Raw genomic sequence first — 22215 nt, forward strand, 5'->3', positions numbered from 1 at the left:
AATTTTTTACTAAAAATTGTTATAAATAAACGCGGAATTTTCTTACATAAACTTCCGCGAACATAAGAAAAATCGTTGAACGCATTTTCCTAACATTTCTAAAAATCTTAAAAATTATCTTTAGTATTAACACAGTTTCAGCTAAAACTAATATGAATTTAACGAGAAAAGTAAAATATCTGTGATTTTCACTTTCGAGTTATTCTATTCAATGCAGACCACCCGCAAAAACATTTTTTCGTGTTCAGGAACCTTAATGTTGTAAATTCGTCACAATCGTGGTCAGCGAAAAAATTTATAAGTGAATAAATCGGGTCACAGAATTTTAGCAGAACACGTAATCCTTGTATTAGACATTAGGGAAACTTGCCTAACCAAATGCAATTTTACTTATTTATTTTATTGTTAGTAACACTCAGTATGAGCACCCAATGTATTAAAAGTGGCATAAACTTAATTTCATTATATTTATTTTAGCTTGATTTTAACAAAAAAAGGTTTTGAGGTTTTATTTAGTGTGAACGAGAAATCAAATTTTGTTGCATCTTATTTGGGAGCAACTCAATTAAATGTCTTATCAAACGCTTATCTTCGCTTGTTGTCAAGAATACCAGTATGTTCGGAGCTGTAGATGTGATATTAGTTACAGCAAATATTACTACAGAGTATCTATGTGGTAGTTCGTAGATTTAGAAAATTTTAGTATTCTCCCCCCCGATCAAAACAGAAGGTAGTTTTTCTATATTTTTCATGTTTAATGTTACAAACATGTTTTAGAAATCTTGGTTAGATAATTACATGTTTCTAAGTTCCAAATGTGGATAAACGAACCACGAGGAACATTTATTTGCAGTTATGGTTGATGTTCTATACATTTGTTCATCTAAACTTTAGGAAAGAAATTTCAGAAAAAAATAATATTCATAATTCATAATAAATTCGTGAAATAAATATGAAAAATAATGTACAAATTAAAAAAAATTGAACTGTTTTCGATTAATAACATTTTATAGTTTCCTAACCTGCGTTCGATGATATTACATACAATAGACATACTCACACTTACACATTTAATGTATTAGGTAGCTGTTAGTATTGTGGGGTTTCTTATTGAAATTTTAAGTACTGTACAGTTTTGGTTGTTCGATCAACTTATTAATTAAAAAGTTTTGTGTTTTTAATTGAGGAGATCCTAGCTTCGATTTAAGGAATTTTACAACAACCATTTTAAGGAACAGTCAACTTTTTTCCTACCATTTTATTTCCAAAAATGTATGCTGCTTAATTACTTTTGATTGAAGAAAAATTATTTTATAAGGTAATATTTAAATGTATTCATTTTTCAATCAGAATGCTGAAATGATCAGCTTTGCGCTGTTATTGAGCAAAGTAAAGCCTCGCGTACTCAAAAACCGGCTGAAGAAAATTAAATTTATTGAATAGTCTCAATTTCACACTTTAGAGCAGCTTCGCAGCTTCAGAATTATTTTATAAATAATTTTTATCGCGAAACAAGTTTTTAATTCATTTAGAAGTTTCGTTAGATTTCAAAAGAATGATTCAATTTATAATTCCTTTATTTTGTTTTTGTTTTTAACAAAAGTTCTTCGATATTTTTTGCTTAATTTTTATGCTGGCCCTTTGTTTTGTGTTGCTTTTGTTTATTCCCTGCTATGTGTTGTATGTTGTTTCAGCCTACCAAACATTGTTTTCAATCTCACCACCTGAAGAGGAAATATGAATCCCTCTGATCATGGGTATGATAAATTTTGTTTTGCTATATTTGCGTTTCTTTTTACCCCTTCATGTAAGAAAATTATTCATTAATTTGTTTTTTCTGTTTCTTGGGGCTACTGAGGTGTTATGACAGAGAAATTTTGACTTAAATTTGGTTATTAAATTAATTAATTAAACGCATTTTTTTATGTTTATTATTTCTCTATTGGGAATAGAACCTTGTCAGCATTGTTCTACTTGAACTAGTGTATAGCTCAAATAGATTAACTAAAGTCAAGTAGATTACTCATAATATAAAATATTCTGGTACTTTTTTAAATTATTTAAATTTTAGTTAAGTTCTCGAGGTATCTTTTGGTATCTTAAAATGGATTGTAACTTGTAGGTAATTAAACTTTGATGTGTGCGAATGTTCTTTATGCCGAATGGTGCACCGTTCTTATCCGAAAAAACTCTTAATACTGGTTTAAGTTTAAATATTGTAGGTTTAATTTTTATTATTACTATTAAGGGTATGGTTAAAGAGGCCTAGGGTGAAATAATTTCTTTTACAATGTAAGTAGATGTTCGCATTATTGTATCAAAGTTAGTTAAATTTCAAGAGTTCTGTTTTTAAATTAATCATGCAGCTGAGTAAATTTGGTAGAACAATAGTTCAAAAGAGGCATTAGGCTTTACGAAAACTGCACTACCTTATTGTTTCATTAAAAACTTACCAGTTTTCCTTGCATTGTCTTTATATATTATCTGTCTTGCTTGCAAATGCCGCTTTTTTATTATTGTTTCCACAAAACTTACGGACCAAACCATTTTGTTTCGAATGATTAGCTAAGTCATTGTAGCAATTTGTGCCATTAAAGAAATATTTTCTTTTTAAACAACATAATGTGTATACAAATTTCATATTTATTACGATGTCAATTGGTGGTACTCATTACTTCAGACCATTCATTAAAAAGGATAAGATTACTTTCCCGGTGAAAAAAATAGTACCTCGGTACTTTAAACAAAGGCACCTCGGAAGCCGAGCGTTATTTATTATGATTACAAAGCTGAGATGTACTGAGTTTCATCCCAGGACCAGCTCTTGGATTTTATTCAGTGTTATGTTATAATAAACCACGTTTGCTTGTACAATCCTAATTTAGCTGCGAGACATATAATCAGCCTGAAATAACAGCCTTTACTTTTAAAATTTATTTAGTCTGTGAAATAGACTTATTTTATGCTTTCGATATTCATTAAATGAAAATAAAATTATTATTCTGGGACTAAGAATAAATACATGTGCAGTTGCAGGCCATATTAGTTTGGCCTATTTACCCCTCTATATATAGAAAAATGAAAATTAATAAAATAAAAGAATACAATTTTCGGATGAAGCTGGTTAGAAAGGAGATAATTGAACACAAGGGATTTAAAGATGGAAAGGGTAGGAGCATGACGGACAGATGAAGGTAAGGAATCCCAGAAAGAGGTAGCGCGTATTAGGAAGGATTTGGCGAAGGATGCAGTACGGTGTGAGGAAATATAGAGATCGGTGGAACGAGATCTAACTAGTATTATGGGAATGGATCCAGGAGTTGGAAAATGTAAGATGGCCTTTGAGATTGGATGACTTGGAAAAGGAATGAAGCTAAAAAATACTAGCGGCGGTAGGCAGGAAAAAGCCACTTCAACTCATCGTAGTAGTGCGAAATGCGAGAGTCTCTGGAAATGCTGAAAATAAATCTTATGAAGCAGTTCATGAGACGCTTGAGCTTATTTTTAATATCACCAGAAAGACCGCCATACACTAAGCAATCATAGTCGAAATGGGGAAAAATAAGAGAGGAAACTAAGAGTTACCGGGTTTAATTGTAAAAAGGTGATGGGAACTGTTAAATTGCTTTAGGATGTGGATGGAGCGGCGAGAGATTTGGGAAACATGGTTTTTCCAGGATAGGTTTTTGTCAAAAGTGATACCGAGGTTCTTCACAGAGGAACAATATTTTATTGGGATATTATGGAGGAACAGATTAGGAAGAGGAGCCAATGATTTAAGGAGTGAATTGGAGCCAATAACGATTGCTTTAATTGATTATAATTTTATAATCAATTATATAATAGGATAGATTCTGACTATAAAATTATAGTCAGTTAGGATAGATATTGGAATTTCTGAACAAAAAAAAAATCATGCCTTACTGTGGCATCGAAGGGTTTTTAAATTTTCATCTCTTTTAGTTATTATTCCGTGTCTCACGGTTACACATCATACTTAACTTCAGGACTCGATTTCTTGGGTCAGGTCAGGAAAGACCTAAAACGCTCCACTATCGAGTTAAACCAAGAGATTCTTCCTTTTCGCATAATGACATAAAGGCGACCTATATCAAAGAATTAGAATTTTTTAGAGAAGGAGACTGTCGATCTAATGACAGAAAAAAGAACAGGTGCGTCATTAGGGCCCAGAACATTTTTTTTGTGCATTGTCGGCCTCTTGACAGTGTTTCCAAGATGTGCCAAATTGTAAAACATAATCCATCAGGATTTTCTTTACTATTTTATAGAATGGCTTCAATTAGCGTGCATTAAAAGAAGAAGAATCACTTACTGTGGCCGCATTAAGGAATTTTATCTCCCTTCTCGTTGTGACCACTCTATTAACGCAATACTTTCATGCTCAATTCATACTCTCTTCTTACTCTACGACTCAGGCGGACAAAGTTCGGCCCATGGACGTTTAAAAACGTTTGATGCTCCGCGATCAAATTGGAAAAATGATTTGTTTTGTTAATTATTTGAAAATTCCTCAATTTTAATTTTAATTTCTTTTTAATCAAGGATAGAAAATTTTATAGTTGCAAATACCAAAAAGAATCTTCTAATAATTTAGTAAAACAGCAGAGTTTTAAGATACATTTAAACTGTGACCTTACTACACATTTGAGTTAAGTGCTCACTTTACAATTTTAAAAATCCTTTCACCATAATTGAAAATGACAAAGAGCCGAAGATAATAAGGGAAAATTACAAAGATAATAAAAGTAAAACAAGGCTTATGTTTTTTAAGTAACAATTTTAATTTCAGGTTTAACCCAGCTTTCAATATGGCCGTTATTAAGGAGGTGATTAGTGATGCTCTTGAAAGAGGTAAGAATATTTTTTTTTAGAACTGTGCCTACTGTTTTTTTTTCTTTTTTGTTTTCTCTTATTTTCTATTGCTTTTAATGAAGACAAGCTTCAAAGGATTTCTGATGTTTTTTTTAAGAGAGAAAAAGTCAGAATGAATTAAACTAGAACAACTGTAAGAAATATGTATTTTATCTAAATACATTTTTTTCTTTCTATTATTGATAGCTAAAGAAGTGCCTCTAACTTAGCTTTGAGCACCTGCCATTAGTAATATAAAAATAGATGGGATTATTCAGTGTTTTTGGCTCTGGATTTTTATGCGATGATCTCAGGTTCTGTTTAATTGTAATAAGATTTTAGACCCTCAAACCTTGTCGAGGGGAAGGATCTGAAGCATATTTAATCGAAAAAATATGCTATTTTTGTAAGATGATGATGGCAATTAGGCCTACGATTTTAATAGTAGTGAGAGCTTAAAATTAAACTGATTTCATAATTTTCGAACTTTAAAATAACTTCGTTTCCTATTATTTCTGTTTCTTCATGTATGTATATGTATTTCAATACTTTTATAAAACTCGCCCTTTAAAAAAAAAAAAAAACATTTGAACTAACTGTTTGATTTTACAATACTATCCTAGAGAGCTTTGATAATATTTGAATTGTAACTTTGTTATTTTATTAGTACGAACTCCCACGCCTATGCGTTTGAGAGATTTAATTAGGCAGATAAGAGCCGCGAGGACGGCCGCAGAAGAGCGTGCAGTAATTAATAAGGAGTGTGCGTATATTCGTTCAACATTTCGTGAGGAAGATAGCGTTTGGAGATGCAGAAATATTGCAAAACTGCTATACATTCACATGCTTGGGTGAGTCAAAATTTATTTTTATTTTAAATAATTACCTTTAATAACTTTACATTAGGTAGACATCTTAAGTATTTTGCCAAGAAAAAGAAGAGCAAGTTTGGTGGCTCTAAAAACTGCTGAAATTAATGAAGTGGGCATTCAGAACCTCACTTGATTAGATTAGATGGAAACATTGGGTATAAACAATTTTATTTATCACCACTCTCCTTTTGGTTATCTATCAAGATAATACATATTTGTTCGAGTCCTAGTCATCTCAATTGAACACCACAATAAATCGCATACTGCAACTTTGGTACTTTAAGCAGAAGTGAATTGATTGATTGGCTGATCTAAATCTCAATTGTTATCTTTCTCAAAGATCAGGGTGAATGATGCTAGATTCCGGTAATATTGTCTTGAGCAAAAGCAGGTGCAAACACTCTTTTTTATCTGCAGTTGATGCATAAAATCATAATCTGTTATACAAATTGAATTATAATGTAGTGGTAGTGAAGCTAGCATGAATTCAGATGACTAAGTTCTATAAAGTGAACTCTCCTACGTAGTCAATTAAACGAAACGTCTGAAACACATTTTTGATTTCTGCATTTTTTTAAACAAAATAAATAAAATAATTATAGTAATGCAGGAAAGGAAAAGGGAATACTGGATTCCAACGTGAATCACCAAGTGAAAATCACCGGTTCGAAGCTGCGTGCCCTTGTACTTTCTCTTCCTAGGAGCTTCTTAAGCTCACTGTCAGGTGATGCGCATTGTTGTCAGTAATGAGAGAATACTGTACGGAGGCTGGCAATGCACAAAAAAAAAATCCAGGCAGCACTAACATTAAGATGTTGACGCACCTTAAATACAAAAACAAAAAAATAGTTTGTTTTTTTTTCATTTAAGATGTCAAAATCTCTTCTATTGGTTTTTTGTTCGTGAGTAGCTTGTACTGAAAAGAACAGAGCTTCGGCGCTTAACTGACACTATTTCCTTATTTTCCAGATATCCAGCTCATTTTGGACAGTTGGAGTGTTTGAAGTTAATCGCATCTCCAAGATTCACAGATAAACGTATTGGTTATTTGGGAGCCATGTTATTATTAGATGAACGACAAGATGTACACTTACTAATCACAAATTGTTTAAAAAAGTAACGTAATTACCGTAATAATATGTAGATTGGAAATAAAAAATGATATATTCAGAAGGTTAACTTGTGGTTTTTCTCTGTTGTACAGTGACCTGAACAGTTCAACACAGTTCGTGGTAGGACTTGCCCTATGTACTTTAGGGGCAATCGCTTCCCCGGAAATGTCTCGAGATCTTGCTGGTGAAGTAGAAAGATTAATGAAATCTCCAAACGCTTATGTGCGTAAGAAAGCTGCTTTATGTGCATATAGAATAATTTTGAAAGTTCCCGAATTGATGGAAATATTTCTGCCTGCTACCCGCTCATTATTGTCTGAGAAAAATCACGGTAATTTTTTTATGGAATAATTAATTTTGATTAATTAATAGAAAGGTGTTTGCTAACTTAATGTCCGATTTTTTAAAAATAAGTTGGACACTTATAAGTTTTGATAAAATTGTACAGATAGACTGGACTGATCTTTATAAATCGGTATATTAAATAAGTAGTCACAATTTCACTCTCAAAAACTCATTAGTTTTTAAAAATGTGCCACCATAGGGAGTCGTGTCCACTCTCAATTTAAAATATTTTCATTTTCTTTTAGTCATTTTATTCTTTACATAACAACCTGGGTAAATTACTTTTTATTCATTCACAAACTTGGATGTACCAAAGATGTAAAACAATAGTGCTCTTATCAAAGGTCCATATATTTACTACTTCTCCGTTAAACAGTGTCTGTTTGAAAGCCAATAACCTCCTAAGTATTTAGTCTTTAATACATAGGTTGTGGCAGGAATGATAAGATTTTACAGTGAAAAGGTGATAAATTGGACCCTTGGTGGTCCGAAACACTTTGAGAAACGAAGACACGTTTTTGAGACTGAAATTTTGGCTGATTTATTGAGCCTATTGAATACTATTTGTTAGCAATTAACTTAATTTGTAAACCTATTGAATAAATACATTTTTTTGGATTGCTCACTGACTCATATGAATAATGTGAGACTCTTTGATAAAACTTTAGCTAGCTTTAATGGTAATTAAGCTTTAGATGTTTTAATTCTGAAATCACTCTTGTCTTTTCAAAGTTTGGTTCAAAATTGGATAAACGAAGTCGCATATCTTTGCAGTTATTAGAGGTATTTAATTGTACATAAATGTATTTAGAACTGGCAGGTTCATTTAAACAGAAATATATCTTATTTATTTTGGTGAGGAAAATTTTTTTTAAAGTATTTTTTACCAGAAAGGTATAAAATAAAATAGATACGAAAGAGAGAAACAGAATTTAAAAAAATAAATCGTTTACCCCTAGATTTACTTGTTTTGACCAAGTTTTTTTATTTAAAGATGTACTCATTCAGCCATTTCTTTAAATAAAAATAGCTAACGGATTTGAAGAGTAATAATTAACGAATATTTTAAGATATTTCACAGTTTATTACTAAAAAGAAACAGAGACACTGAGAAATGAAAGTTATTTTTTAATTTTGAGTATTATGACATTTTTTATATTTTAAAGTCCCAATGAACACCATCATCATTTAATGTTAGTAGTTTCAAATTTAGCACTCTGAATGTACAAAACTATAGCAACAATTCCAACTTAATCTAAGAAAGTGATTATAAATTGTATATTACTCAATAATCTCCGGTGTCGAAATTCAAAATTCACGTTCCTAAATTTCAGAAATATTTAGTATCTGCAGTACTACAAAATTTGAAAAAGTACGCACTTAGTCGTAGGTTTAAAATGTTATAGAAATATGCATCTAAGAACTTAATGTATGTTTGTTTAGGAGTGCTAATCACAGGAGTTTCGTTAATAACAGAAATGTGTGAAAACAGTGTGGACACTTTACAGCATTTCAAAAAAGTGAGTATTCTGAAAATTTCTTAATAAGTGCACCTGATCTAATTTCTGTCAGCGGTTAATATATTGTTTATAATAATTAATTGCGGAAGTACCATGATTATATATATTTTAAGATTACTTTATTACGAATTTCTGCTAATCTTGCAAATACTGGTAACCCCCTTTTTCCTCTAGGCCTGTTTTTTTAGGGCTTCTTAAAAAGCACGTTTATTGCCAGATTTGCGTTGGTGGAAAGAAGTCATTAAAAAAAAAGACGGAGATTTTAACTTGAAAATAATTTATTCTTTGTTGCTCTCATGATTGCAAGCTTGCTTGGGTGTAAGCAAGATTTAAGCTGGAGATCTGTTAAACTGTACACAGGTTGTTTTCAAACAGCTGAAAGGACTGAAGGCTTATTAAGAAAACTTACCTCACTCCTTTAACTTTTGAGGTAATGTCATGGGGCAAAATTCTACTTCAATGGGACAACATAAAGTTGTAATTTTGAGCATTTTTAAAATGTTATATGAATCAAAGTGAATCCTAGGCACTTTGCAGCTTTAAAATTTTAAAATAAACAACATACTCTTAATAAAATACGTATTTAAAGGTAGTATTGCGGTTGCCAAAATTTTCAATTATCAATTTTTACCTGAAATATCCATTTTAAGGGCCTTTTTATTTATTTATTTTTTAAATGAAATGGTCTCTCACTCCCTCTTTTTTTAATCTTTATTTTAACATGCACTATATGCCACACATGCTAATACATGCAATTGTGAAAGTTGTGGTTGGGAGTTTTATGAGTGATAGGGGTTGGCATTCCTTTCTGTGAAACGTATAGTTTAAAACTATTTAATGGAGGAAACGTACGCGTTAGAATCTTGAAATTCATAATCCAAGATAGTCGTGTGAGTCTCCACATAGGGTTATAGATATACAGGGTGAACCAGTAAGTAATGTCCATAGGCCTACTGTGTGAAGTACATCTAAAGTGGACTTCAAAGACGTATTGGCCAACTTCATATTTCCCACTGTTCTTGAGTGACGTCACATATTTTTATTTCTTTTATTTTTCATCAAAGTTAATTAATAATAATTCAAAACTAATCAACTTTTGGAGAAGGTACAAAAAGAAAATAACCATTTTATTTTTGAATTATTATTAATTCACTTTGATCAAAATAACCTCCATTATGTCATTAAAATTGTAATCAACTACTGCGTTTTATTGCTACTTTATTTTTTATTTCCATTTTATTAAATAATAATTGTTAGAAACTAAAATGGTTACTTTTCTTTTTGTTCCTTCTCCAAAAATTGACATTTGAGTAAATTAGTAGTGAAAATTCGGTTACGCAAAATCCCAGTTTTTTGCATTTACACCCCTCTGTTCGGGGTAGGGTTTTATTAAAAACCAAAAAAATCCATATGGTCTTGAAGCTCAATAAATGCGCAACTTTTTCTGAAATTATGAGACTCCTTGATTCATTATTCATTGAAAAAATGCAGTTGAATTTTTTTACAAAAATCATCGAGATCGAATTTTTTAGACATTAAAGTAAAAATTATATATATATTGCTTAGAAATTCTAAGCTAAACCCAATGGAAAAGTTATCTGTTAAATTCTAATCTAAATATAATAGTTAATTTATTGTTCATTGTTTTTGGTGACTGATTCATTAAACAAATAGTTTGGAAAAATAATCCCAATTTCTGTCATGATTTTTTATTATGCCGAGCTTGCGACCTATGGACTAGGTCATCTTCAGGGCTTATTGACAATATAGCACTTTATAGAATGTAAAGTATAGGTCGAAAGCTTGGCATAATAAAAAATCATGACTGAAATTGGTATAATTTTTTCAACCTATACTAGTGAAGTTATCTGTTAAACGTCTCTGGTCATAGGGAACAGCAGAATAAGATACCATAGAGCAAATTATGACTTTAAAATTTTTTTTTTTCGTTTGCAACAAATTTAATGGCATTTAGCCTTATTCATTATTGTTATAAATACTAAAAATAAAAGCAATAAGATACTAATGAGGCTGAGAGAATTAGTAGCTGTAATAACAACTATATACGATGCTTTTAATCTTGGCTGGCTGTTGTATCACTTTGCTTTCGCCTCCTCTTTTTAAAGTTCCACTAGTAAGATTAGCGGCCACACCCTGTAAATAACTTTTGAAATATTAACTCCTGCTGTACAGTTTAATGAAGTCATTTTTTTTAAAAGCAAAACGTTAAAAATAAGGGGGCCAGTAACATAAAATTTGATTAAATTTCTGGGTAATCTCTTTGTTACACTTCGGTTTATCTCGAAAGCAGTATTAGTTATTAATTAGAATATTAGACTTTTTTATTCATTTGTATAAATTGGAGTTCTTAATTTACGAAATTATTGTTAATCGGTGTATAAGAGTTGAGTTAGTAGAGAGCCTCTAAATCGCACAAAACCTGCAAGGTTGGCGAATCATCATTATTTGCAACAGTGTGGCAAGTTGTAAATTGGGCCACCAAATTTTAACTGCAGAATTCAACTTTGCTGAGGAAGCGCTGTATCAGGCGGAACAAATAAAGTGGAAGCAAACAGACTCTTGAGCCTTTGTCCTGCGTTTAATTATGCAAGCTCTTTTTACTTTAATTTATACATTATTTTTCGTTTTTAAAAATAATTTTTCAATGCACAAAAAGTTGCTTGAAAGTTTTTTATTTTATCTTTTAATTTATATAATTTTCAATGTTACTAATTAGAGCAATTATTTTTTTTTTACCGAAATTGAATCATTGTCTTTTTCTGTGTATGTGCGAACATGTTTAGGATGGTGGCCAATCCGAGGTAATTACCTCTTTATAATGCGCTGAAACACCTGCATGCGCATGCCTTTTAATATTCCACCACATTTTGTAAATTTCTTAATTACTTTCTTTTTTTATTCAAATGTTTTAAGAAAAGCTGACAACTTATTTCTTTCAAATAATTAAAACATAAATACTAAATTAACTGTTTAATTAAAATAAGTTTTCTTATTTCTTGATATATGAAGTTTTCACTTTCAAAACATTTAAGCGTACTTCTTACTTCTTACTAATTAGTAATTTTTGGGTCAAATTGTTAAAACAAGAAAGTAAGCGTCTCACAACGGTGAGTAATCTAGATGAAACACTTCTTGTGAGGAGAAGGTACTGCTGGCCTTCAATGTGAATGCAACCCCAATTACCAAAGAAAACACCAAGGTTTTTCTGCATCCTGGCTGAGGTGACTCGTACACTCTTCCCCTTGTTCGAATAATCCTCCTTTCTATTCCGAACGCCAACGTGGCTTGCGTCGTTTTTGATCTTACTTTAGCCAACTAGTCGGTTTTCACTGGATATCACATTGGCTCGGTATCCATTGGAAATAAACTTACCAACTCGCCGGACTGCGCAGCACACTTACGCTGGACCCTGATAACGGATGTGTTCCGGCCTGTCAGTCTACGTATAGCTCTACTTTTAGAGGCCAGCAAAATTGCTGTGATCATCAGTCAAAATATTGGTTAATCGTCCTACCGTCTCAGGAAGCAAAAGTTGGAAATTAAAAGCAGACTGTTGACGTCTTAGGTTTGGCTGGAAATTCACATTGAGTTTTGAATCTCGACTTATGATGTTCCACGCAGCTATTTTGAAACGCTTTACACTCTTAAACAGGTTGACATCCATCAGCTTCTTAACTTCAGGATTTCTTGGGCATATGTAGATGTGAGTTCATAATAAGTCTTAGAGACCTGCGACGCTAATATGTATTGTGGTACTGGGTTCGATTCCCGGTCTTAGGCCTTGGATTTTATTTAATGGTTAATAAAAGAAATTTACAGTAAAGTATGTTAGCTAGTCGCCTCCGTCCACGACACCTAATTGGTAGTTGGACGTTAAGCCCCGCCTGAAAATAATAAGTCTAAGAGCAAAGTTGTTCTTTCTAGCCTTTGTGACAAGTTTTAGAACCTGGTGCTATTATTTAACTTTTGGTCGAGTAAGCCTATAAACATGTTGGATCATTTAGTAAGAACTCGGTTTCAACGGTAGCTTTCTTCTGACGTATGATACTTCTGAAGATAATAGTGATAATCGTTTCGGCAGCGGGTCCCGTGGACACCCCGTCTGCTCCATTTTGTAGTGGTTATCGGATTTTCAATTTAAAGTGTAGCTCAGGCTGCTTGATGTTAATTACAACATACAATAAAAGAAAAGAAAAGTAATGTTTAATTAGTTTGTACATAGTATGCAAATGTTAAAAGTCGTCTTGTGTCTTGAACTGTGTGGAGCATATACATATATTTCCTTGAACAATAAACTCTGGATATATATATTTTCACTAAACAATAATAATTTTATTATTATTTAATGTAATTATAATTAAAGTTATATAGTTACTTATTAATTATATAATCTATGGTTATTAATGTCTGTACATTGATTGCATGGGCTATTACTTTGGATCCGTTGTATTCATTGGATACATATTTAATATATAAATGTAATTTCAGTTTGTAATTGCTTTTATTGGTTTTTATTTATTTCTGCTGTTTCTCCCTTATTTTAAATGTTTAATTTTGCATCAGCTTTTAATACACTATCTTTTTTAAATATTAGCATCTATCTGGTCATATTCAGTTTTATGTTTTCAAGTCAGTGAGTGCTTTATTTGTTAATGAATGAGTTATTTTTAAGAATTTGCCGAACAGAAAGAATTAAGTAAAAAGATCAAAGCTTCATTTCTCGCGCCCAACAAAATGAAAGGTTTTCTAAGTTTTGTCTATCGTATTAATATTTTCCACTTTCAATACCTTTTAAAATAACTGCAATATACAGGACTTTTCATTTCAACAAATGAATATTTGAATTTTATTTGTAGTTTATTAGTTTCAGCGAAATTCAGAAGGTCGGAGACTCGCTTAACATTAATCAAATTAATGATTTCTACAGATTTTTTTATTTTCTCAGAATACAGGAAATGTTTTTAGACGTTATATAATAATTAATAATCCCATTAATCCCATTAATAATCTAAACAGGTTTTAGCTTCTCACGATCAGTACATTGCAGATTTTGCCTCTCACTCACTTCTGGTTCGGTAAAATTTTGAGGATATCTGTCTCTAGCATTCTGGCTATATGCCCGTTCATCTCTGTCCGCCAAGTTTTACCATCTTTCGGACATCATTTTCTTGAAATAAATAAACTTATTCAGCTAACGCAAGTGTAAAGAACGTAAAAAACAAAAAACCTTTGCTTCTGAATCCTGCCTCCATTTCTGCGGCATTTTTGCAATCCTTTTATTTACGGAGTCTTTGACCCTTAACTTAGTCATCTCATTAAATATGGTTGTGTTACAATATAGGTGTGCCTTGTGCATTTTTGGTTGTTTTACTTTAATTAAAATTAAAAGTAAGTCATGCTAATGCCTATTTTTTGATTGTGTGAGACATTCCTAACCCGCCTGAAAGCCAGTTTTAGAATCAACTTTTTCGGGACTTTGGACGTCCCGACTTTGCCTTAGTTTCAAGTCTCATATCTTCTCTGAAATTTGTGAACCAATACTGTGCAGCTTGAATTGTCCGAGAATTCGCTCTTTAAACGTTTTAAATTACTCGAGATGAAGCTTCCAGCTGTTAAGCCTCTATTGAAATAATGCTTCAATATCGCTCTTATTTTAAACTCTAATGCGTTTATCATGAAGATTTTTAAAATCGACTCATACAATCAAAACTCTGTTAAATAATGTAACAATTGAAAAATGAAGACTAGGAAGAAGTATGGTATGGTTCAAGTACAAAATCAACCAATTTTCGTTTAAATGGTTTGTTCAAGTGAGAAAATGAAGAAACCCAGATAATCGTCATACCTTAATACTACACATTATGATCCAAGTGAAAATTTTTTAATTTCAATCTGCAGACTTACACTTTAGAATAGTAAGGGATTAATGTAATTTGATATTTTCTCTACTACCATTATCTTAACTCTAACATCAACAAATATAGAAGATGTAGAAAACGGAAATGTATTGTTATCAATCAGATAATATTAACGAAGTTAATTATTTCAAATAAAATTTATACCCCAGGGCTGCCCTTGGCCAATTAGTCATTCAGCGCTGCGTTACTCAGTAAAGAGTGGATTACTGCTGCCTTCTTAGTCGGATCCCTCTAGATGATCCGAAGTCAGCGCAAAAGGTTTTTGAAGACCTGAGAACTCTTCATCAAAGCTGAGTCAAGGGCAAAGCTGTAACATATTTATCCACGAGTTGTTAGTTATGAGAAGTGGTGAGGTTTGAGTATTTTGATAGTTGAATTTTCAATTAGTTTTTTGTTTTTAGCCGAATCCAAACATTTTGCCCACTAACGTTGGTCACTTTGATACGATAATTTGATGGATAGATTAATAATCTTAATTATAAGTACGTACAATTAAATAAATACATGAAGTGCTGATGAAGAATACAATACATAATTTTCTTTATAGATGAGCAAAAGTACTGTTTGCTCATCAACGAAAAACTGTAGAGGCGATGTATGTTAGCCATTCTCGTATTATATTTTTAAGTAATTTTGATTAATGTCCTACGATTACGCTAATATAGGGGAAGGATAAAATTATACTTAGGTAGTTAACATTAGAATATCAGCCTATTAAGTGTTAATTAGTTATTTTAGACTGGTCAAATTGATGTCTCTTTATTATTTTACAAATAAAAATGGGCACTATACGCCAAATGTCATTTGCTAAGTAAGTTCCTAGAAGAATATTGTAAAATAAACAATGACAATCCAGCTTCAGGAACATACACATTTCTAAAAATCTCGTTTTCATTCTTACTCTCTTGCATCACCACAGCCAATTATTATAATTATTTACATCAGTTAAAATTTGTTTCACACTGTAAGAAATATATAAATTGAGAGACATACACCATAACTTTTTCTAGGGAAAATGAAGTGTTTAAATATCTCTTTAAACTATAAAAAAAAAACAAAAATAATTGTCCGTCACATTTTAAATTATGACTCGGGACGTCTGCGGTCGATTCAAAGGCAAAAGAAGCGAGGAACCGGGATGTAGTCCGAGGCATGATTTTACGATAAGTTAAGAAAAACGGGACACGTCTTAATACATTGGTGGCAAGACGTTGTGCTCATTATATTATAAGAGAAAGATAATCAGAGCTGTAATTTTCTCGGACATCCAGGCGACTCCATTGGTTACAAGTCAATTTGAACTATTGCACTACTTCCTCTTAGTAGATGTAAGAGCATGATAGCACTTCAAAGCCATATAGGGAAGCTTTAACCACTTCTTCGTGCTAAATTTTATCAAAAAGCGTAATAGAAATATTAGTAATACTAGTATTAGATAGGGCCTTACTTGAGTTGCGTGGGGCAAACTCCCCTCCTTAAGAGGCACAACGTCGATACTTTTAAAATGCAAAAATGTAAAAAATTTCGATTCGAATAACAATTAATTCATTAAAATCGGTTGACGCGCCAATAATTTGAAACGATTGCAATATTATCCCTTAGTAAATGTAAGAGCAAGACGACTCTTTAATTTTAAGTAGAGGAGCCCTTTCATCCGGCCAAATTTAAAAAAAAAAAGGCCTAAGATTTGCAGAGTTAATAATACTAAATTTTGGAGGGGGCCTTACATACATGGGGCTAACTCCTCTCCCATTCGGTGTACAGCATCTTTGACCCCCAAAAATCACTCTAAATAAAATTCCAAATTGAGTGACACCTCATTCATGAAAATCGGTTCTCGCGTTTAGGCACTACGTTGTTAACAAAAAAGGTAATAGCAAAAACGAGAACAAATTCTGAAAATGCCATTTTTGCTCATTTTCAGCAATTTTTTTTTTTTAATCTATTTGATGTACGTTCTTGCATAAATTTAGTTATAAATGAGGATTTTCCTTATATTTTAAAGAAAATTTGGGAATTTAACCTTTTATAGAAAAAGAGAAAAAAATTGTCAAAGTTGGGTGTTTTTCAACGTTACACTTTTTCGTGCACTTTTTGACGATCAACCCTTATACAACTGTCCTACTGGAGAGTTTTAATATATGTATATATTTGATGAGCGATTGTAAATTTAAAAAAAAATTTACCAAGTTTCGGAAGATTAAGTGTCTTAAAAAAAGAATTATACAAATAAAAAGCAATTTTATTAATAAATTAACAATTTATTACTAAATAAACAATATATAAATAAATACATTTGAAAGTGAAATTTTTTTAAATATGAATACTAAAGTTTTGACTTTCTTCATCAACATAATTCAATATTTTACAGTCGATAACATAAAATCAACTAATTCTAGTATAATTAATGTTCTCTTTTGTAACCGTAAAATTATAAAACCGTAAATTTGGACTGATGTGGCTGTACTGGAGTTAATAATTAAGAAAGCAATAAAGTGTAATTATTTGACTGAACTTCAGTGGCCAAATTTTATTAGTTTTTATTTTTTGGAATTGTTATTTTTGGCTATTATTCGTTGTTTTTATTTTACTTACTAAAATTTTGGAACAGAATCACCCGGCAGAATTCTGTAACTCATCTCAACTTATCCTTTACAGTGGGTTATCTTAAAATCTGCCTGTCTCGTTACTATTCCTCTTCAAATTATGAGTCGGTTTCATTAAAATATTTCTTTAAATTACGCTCACTATAAAGATCATAAACTAAACTAAAATTAGTTGAATTTACTGTACTGTAATCAACTGTAATATATTTAATTATCTTGTTGAAGGATGTCCTTTATGTTGACAAGTGGCGAGCTGGTAACCAGCGGTTATTGGCGTTGATGTTTAAGTACTAGGGATGACCCTGCTTAATTGATTTAGTAGATCTTGTGTACTTAAATAAATCTTGTCTATACGTATAAAATAAATTTGTGGGTAATTTTTTTTTTTTTTAATTTACAGATTGTGCCGAATTTAGTACGAATTCTAAAAAATTTGATACTAGCTGGATATTCCCCTGAACATGATGTATCAGGAGTTAGTGACCCATTTTTGCAGGTAAATGAATTATTTCAAAACATATATAATGTAAAACAATTTTGTTAAATTAACTTCCGTTATGATTGAAAATAATTATGTACAAATATATGGTTTCAATTGCGTCGTTGAATACATCGTAAATTAAAAAAAAGGTTTCAATTAATTATTGAATAAAAATTTATTTTAATAATTTGCGACAGTGCTCTTAATAAAAGCGCAAAAAAAGTGTAAGACATCTGTTTCAACAAGTGGAAATAAACCCTCACATGTACAGCATTTTTTTAAACTCCTTTAACTGATTTGTTGATTGCGCACTACTTATGATTTTAGAGGTCGAAACGTTGAGATGATTTGTTATCGTCATCAATATCTACGAAGTGTCATAAAACATTAATGAGGAGAATAACAATAATTACCTTACTTACCTTACCTTACCCTTTAAGGTGGGCTGCCACATGGGCTCATATGGTTCAGTGATTAATATAATATTAAAAAATTAGTTTTCTGTTTAATTTTATCCGAATATTAACTAGATAATGCCATTTTTAGGTCAAAATACTACGATTACTTAGAATATTAGGCAAAAATGATGTAGAAGCGTCTGAAGCAATGAACGATATATTGGCGCAAGTGGCTACCAACACTGAGACTAGTAAAAACGTTGGAAACACAATACTATACGAAACTGTACTTTCTATAATGGACATTCGTTCTGAAAGCGGCCTACGTGTAAGTATAGTTCTCTGTAAGATACTGAATTGTAATAGCGTTTTAAACTATTATGTTAATGCTGTTTACAAACGTTGCAGGTTTTAGCAATAAATATTCTTGGTCGTTTTTTATTGAATAACGACAAAAATATAAGATATGTGGCACTAAATACTTTGCTTAAGACGGTTCATGTGGACACTAGTGCAGTGCAAAGACATAGGACCACTATTTTAGAATGTTTGAAGGTAATTTATAAATTCTGTGTAATGTAAAAAAATTATAGACAATAAAAAACCGCTGTGCATATCAAGGTTCAAAAATTGGATACAGCCCTGCTATTTTGAAGGGATAAAATTATAATAAATATTTTTTGTTTTTAATTATGAGTCGATGTAATTTAACTTTTTCTAAAATTCTGTACAGTCATTCAGTGTTCTATAGTTTTTCATGCTTACTGTTCAATCACATCAGAAAAGGCATCAAATTAACACTAAAATAACAAAATTATCCTTCCATAACCTCAGTTTTTCGCTATCCTTCGTAAGCTATTCAATATTAAAATCAGCCAGCGCTTTTATAATGTGACCCACCTTAATTACTGTTCTGGTTTCCCGCTCATCAATCCGGTCGCCGGAAATTTGTTTAGATTGTCTCCCTTTCTATTTAGAACTTGGTAAATTTATTTTTATTGAATATTTCTAATGATCACAAATACAGTTTCTAAATGTGTAGATGTGCCTTTGCGCAAGGTAAATGGTTTTAGATACTCGTTGGACTCCATAAAAGAACCCGATCTCGCCTTATAAACATGGAGCTTTTTCTGTAATTAAATTTTGTTGTTCTTCACAACATGTTGCCTAAAGCATGTTTCGCCACAGTGAGTTTTTCCTTCAGAAGGAAGTTAATGGAGTTTCGATGGAGTAAAAGTGACTCCCGGAAATTAGGCAACATATCCAGCCTCTTTCCTTTGTAATGCTTTCATGTATAATGTACATCCAACGATATTAAAGTGGTTGACCTAACAAACCTTGACAAAAGTTTTTATTTAAATTTGGCTTTAATGAATAGTAAGTTCACACTTTTGTTTGATATTTTTTTTCAGCGGAAAATGATTTTAACAGGGTTCTGGGAGAGCTATCAGCTTCCTTCTCTTTATCATTTTATTATAATGAATTTGTTATTACAGTGGTTAACTATCTTTTAGTACAGATGCCAAGTTTTAAGAAAATTATATGTGTAAATTGTGGTAAGCGGATTCTGTAAGCGAAGCAAGAATTTTGCTACATGATTTTGAACAGTGCTGAGATAGTACAGTTCACTTTAATTTTCTTTAAGTACTAATTTTATAGAATTCTTGATGCATGGTTTTTGATTAGGACCCTGACGTGTCTATTAGAAGACGTGCTTTGGAACTTAGTTTTGCTTTAGTTAATACAAGTAACATAAGAACTATGATGAAGGAATTACTGTCATTTCTTGAAAAAACTGACCCAGAATTTAAGGAAATGGCTTCATCTAGTATAGTGCTCGCGGCGGAGAAGTACTCGCCTAATATTAAATGGCATTTAGACACACTACTTAGCGTGTTAGTGGCTGTGAGTATTTAATTTTTATTTTTCTATTATGAAAAGAAGTGTTGAAAATTTGATTCTTATTACATAACTTATATGGTTGGCTTTCAGGCTGGTAACTATGTCAGGGACGATGTAGTATCGGGTGTAATTCAGTTGTTGGTAGCGACTCCTGTCCAACAGACTTATATGGTAGCCCAGCTTTGGTCAGCCTTGGAAAGTGACACTGCTGATAGACAACCGCTAACTCAGGTGGCTACTTGGTGCATAGGGGAATTTGGTGATTTACTGCTCTCACCAGAATCGGGAATGCAAGTTAGTATAATTTTTTTAGCAACAGTGTGAAACTTTCTTTTTGCTATTGGTCTTCGTGCCAGCATTGACGAACTTTGATTGGATTATTTTAATTATCCTTCAGCATTGCATTCATTATTTTAATTACATTCAGCAGAACTAGAAACTTTCAGGCCAATAAGCGTGTTCCACTTACCTGCGAACACCCTTTACAGTTTCTAGAAGCTGCCCAAGCACTTCGTCCAATTCACTTAGCAGGTTGTGCGCAGTCTTAATGTGTGTAAAATCCTTCTTCATTTCATTAAACCTATTGCATATTACTTGCTGTGAAAAGCGGATTTATTTCAAAATCAGAACTATTGGTTATCATATGATAAATATATATTTAGATTAGGTATTCTAGTTACTAATAGTGTTGCAATCATTGATAATGATTCCATCGTAATTCGTATTTGCTCATCTAGTTAATATTTTAATTAAATATTTTTACTTATTGATATTCACCGAACTTTGGAAAACTTTCAAAAATAGCAGTGCCAGCAAAAACTAGTTTTTTTTTTAACTTAGCGGTATTCGATAAGTTATATTCTTAATTAATTTCCATCAGTACATACAAATAGTGAAAAAGTTCAAAAAATAACAATTGACCCAGACTGTTCGGTCGCGATCGGGGACGTTCGGCCAGTTCGGCTGGCTATGACTTCGCGCAGGTCGGCCCATCGCCCGCGCGCGTACTGACGTTCGCCTCCGCTGGTTGTACTTTCAGCTTTTCGTGTATATTTAAAACCTTATTCTTATTCTCTGAAGCTTTGTATATATTTTACCTTAGTTTCTATGTTATTCTATGCCATTCTCACGCTACCCAACTACCCCCTCTACCTTCTCTTAGACCATAGGGTCGGGTCTCCTCCTTATCTATTGAGAGAGTCCGCTACTGACCAGCTCCTGTACGGTGCTTGGTCTGCTGTATGTGCCTTTGAGCCTGCTGGTGTTACTGTGCTTCTTACCGCTTCTCTACGCTGCTACGCTTCGCTTCCGCCTTGGTGGTATACACGTACCATCACTCGATTGGCATCATGGGACATCACCCCAATTATCCTACGCTTCGCGGGCCACTCCGTGGACCCGCTTCCGGTGCAAGGTTCGTCCTCTCCTTACGCCTTTCCTGAGATTTCCCTCTTCTTCCACGCTACGCTTAACCCTCATACAAGTATATACAGTTACTATTTCCGCTTTCCTTCTAGACGCATATACATGTACTATTTCCGCTTTCCTTAGAGACGCTTATACCTCTACCATATCCGCTGTCCTGGCATTCGCCCTTATACTTCTAGCACTGCGCTTCAGGAGCTTCACATCCGCCCGCAAGGGTAAGTGTTACTCATTCCTACCTCTGCTCTACTCTCTATATATATTTGTATGTATTCAAGTGTGACTTATTCACGATTATTGTGACCCGCTTCGTCACTTCCGGTTTTATCCGCTGGCGCATAGCGCCCCGCCTAACGCTACGCTTTGGGGTGTCAACGTTCACGCGCTGACACAGACATACATACATATGTAGTTGGCAGCCATTTTTTAATCCGATAAAAGCTTAAAATAAAGTAATCTTAGGTTACGTTAGGTTGGAAAGTCTTTTAAAATAATTACCTTTTCCTCTATTTAACTTAATGCTTTTAGAGACACAAAAATTATACATATATCGGATAAAAATTAGATATCGGTTGATATCGGAAATAATAGTTCTTAATGTATCTATGTTATGTTAAGTCAGAAAAGGACGTTCTTTAAAGATCATTTAAAGAACACGTTCTTTAAAGATCATTTAAAGAACACGTTCTTTAAAGATCATTTAAAGAACACGTTCTTTAAAGATCATTTAAAGAACAAGATCA

General features: G+C 32.3%; 1 protein-coding gene across 4 annotated transcripts in view; it reads left to right on the plus strand.

The window, feature by feature from the left end:
* Positions 1-641: 641 nt before the first annotated feature.
* Positions 642-22215, plus strand: part of AP-1gamma (adaptor protein complex 1, gamma subunit) — a 34402-nt gene continuing 12828 nt past the window's right edge. Inside the window, exons 1-13 of one of the 4 annotated variants that reach the window (XM_074116528.1) lie at positions 642-730; positions 1695-1757; positions 4811-4872; positions 5540-5723; positions 6714-6860; positions 6949-7187; positions 8645-8721; positions 11526-11543; positions 17667-17762; positions 18294-18473; positions 18554-18700; positions 19832-20050; positions 20138-20341. In XM_074116528.1, coding sequence (XP_073972629.1) covers positions 1738-1757; positions 4811-4872; positions 5540-5723; positions 6714-6860; positions 6949-7187; positions 8645-8721; positions 11526-11543; positions 17667-17762; positions 18294-18473; positions 18554-18700; positions 19832-20050; positions 20138-20341 — 1593 coding nt within the window. In that variant the 5' untranslated portion in view covers positions 642-730; positions 1695-1737. Of the gene's footprint in view, positions 731-1026; positions 1319-1694; positions 1758-4810; positions 4873-5539; positions 5724-6713; positions 6861-6948; positions 7188-8644; positions 8722-11525; positions 11544-17666; positions 17763-18293; positions 18474-18553; positions 18701-19831; positions 20051-20137; positions 20342-22215 lie in introns of those variants that run through there. The other 3 variants (XM_074116527.1, XM_074116530.1, XM_074116529.1) reach the window with 3 other exon arrangements.

This window comes from Rhodnius prolixus, unplaced genomic scaffold, assembly GCF_049639745.1.
Source record: "Rhodnius prolixus isolate KJV_2025 unplaced genomic scaffold, Rpr scaffold_13, whole genome shotgun sequence".
Lineage (NCBI taxonomy): Eukaryota > Metazoa > Arthropoda > Insecta > Hemiptera > Reduviidae > Rhodnius > Rhodnius prolixus.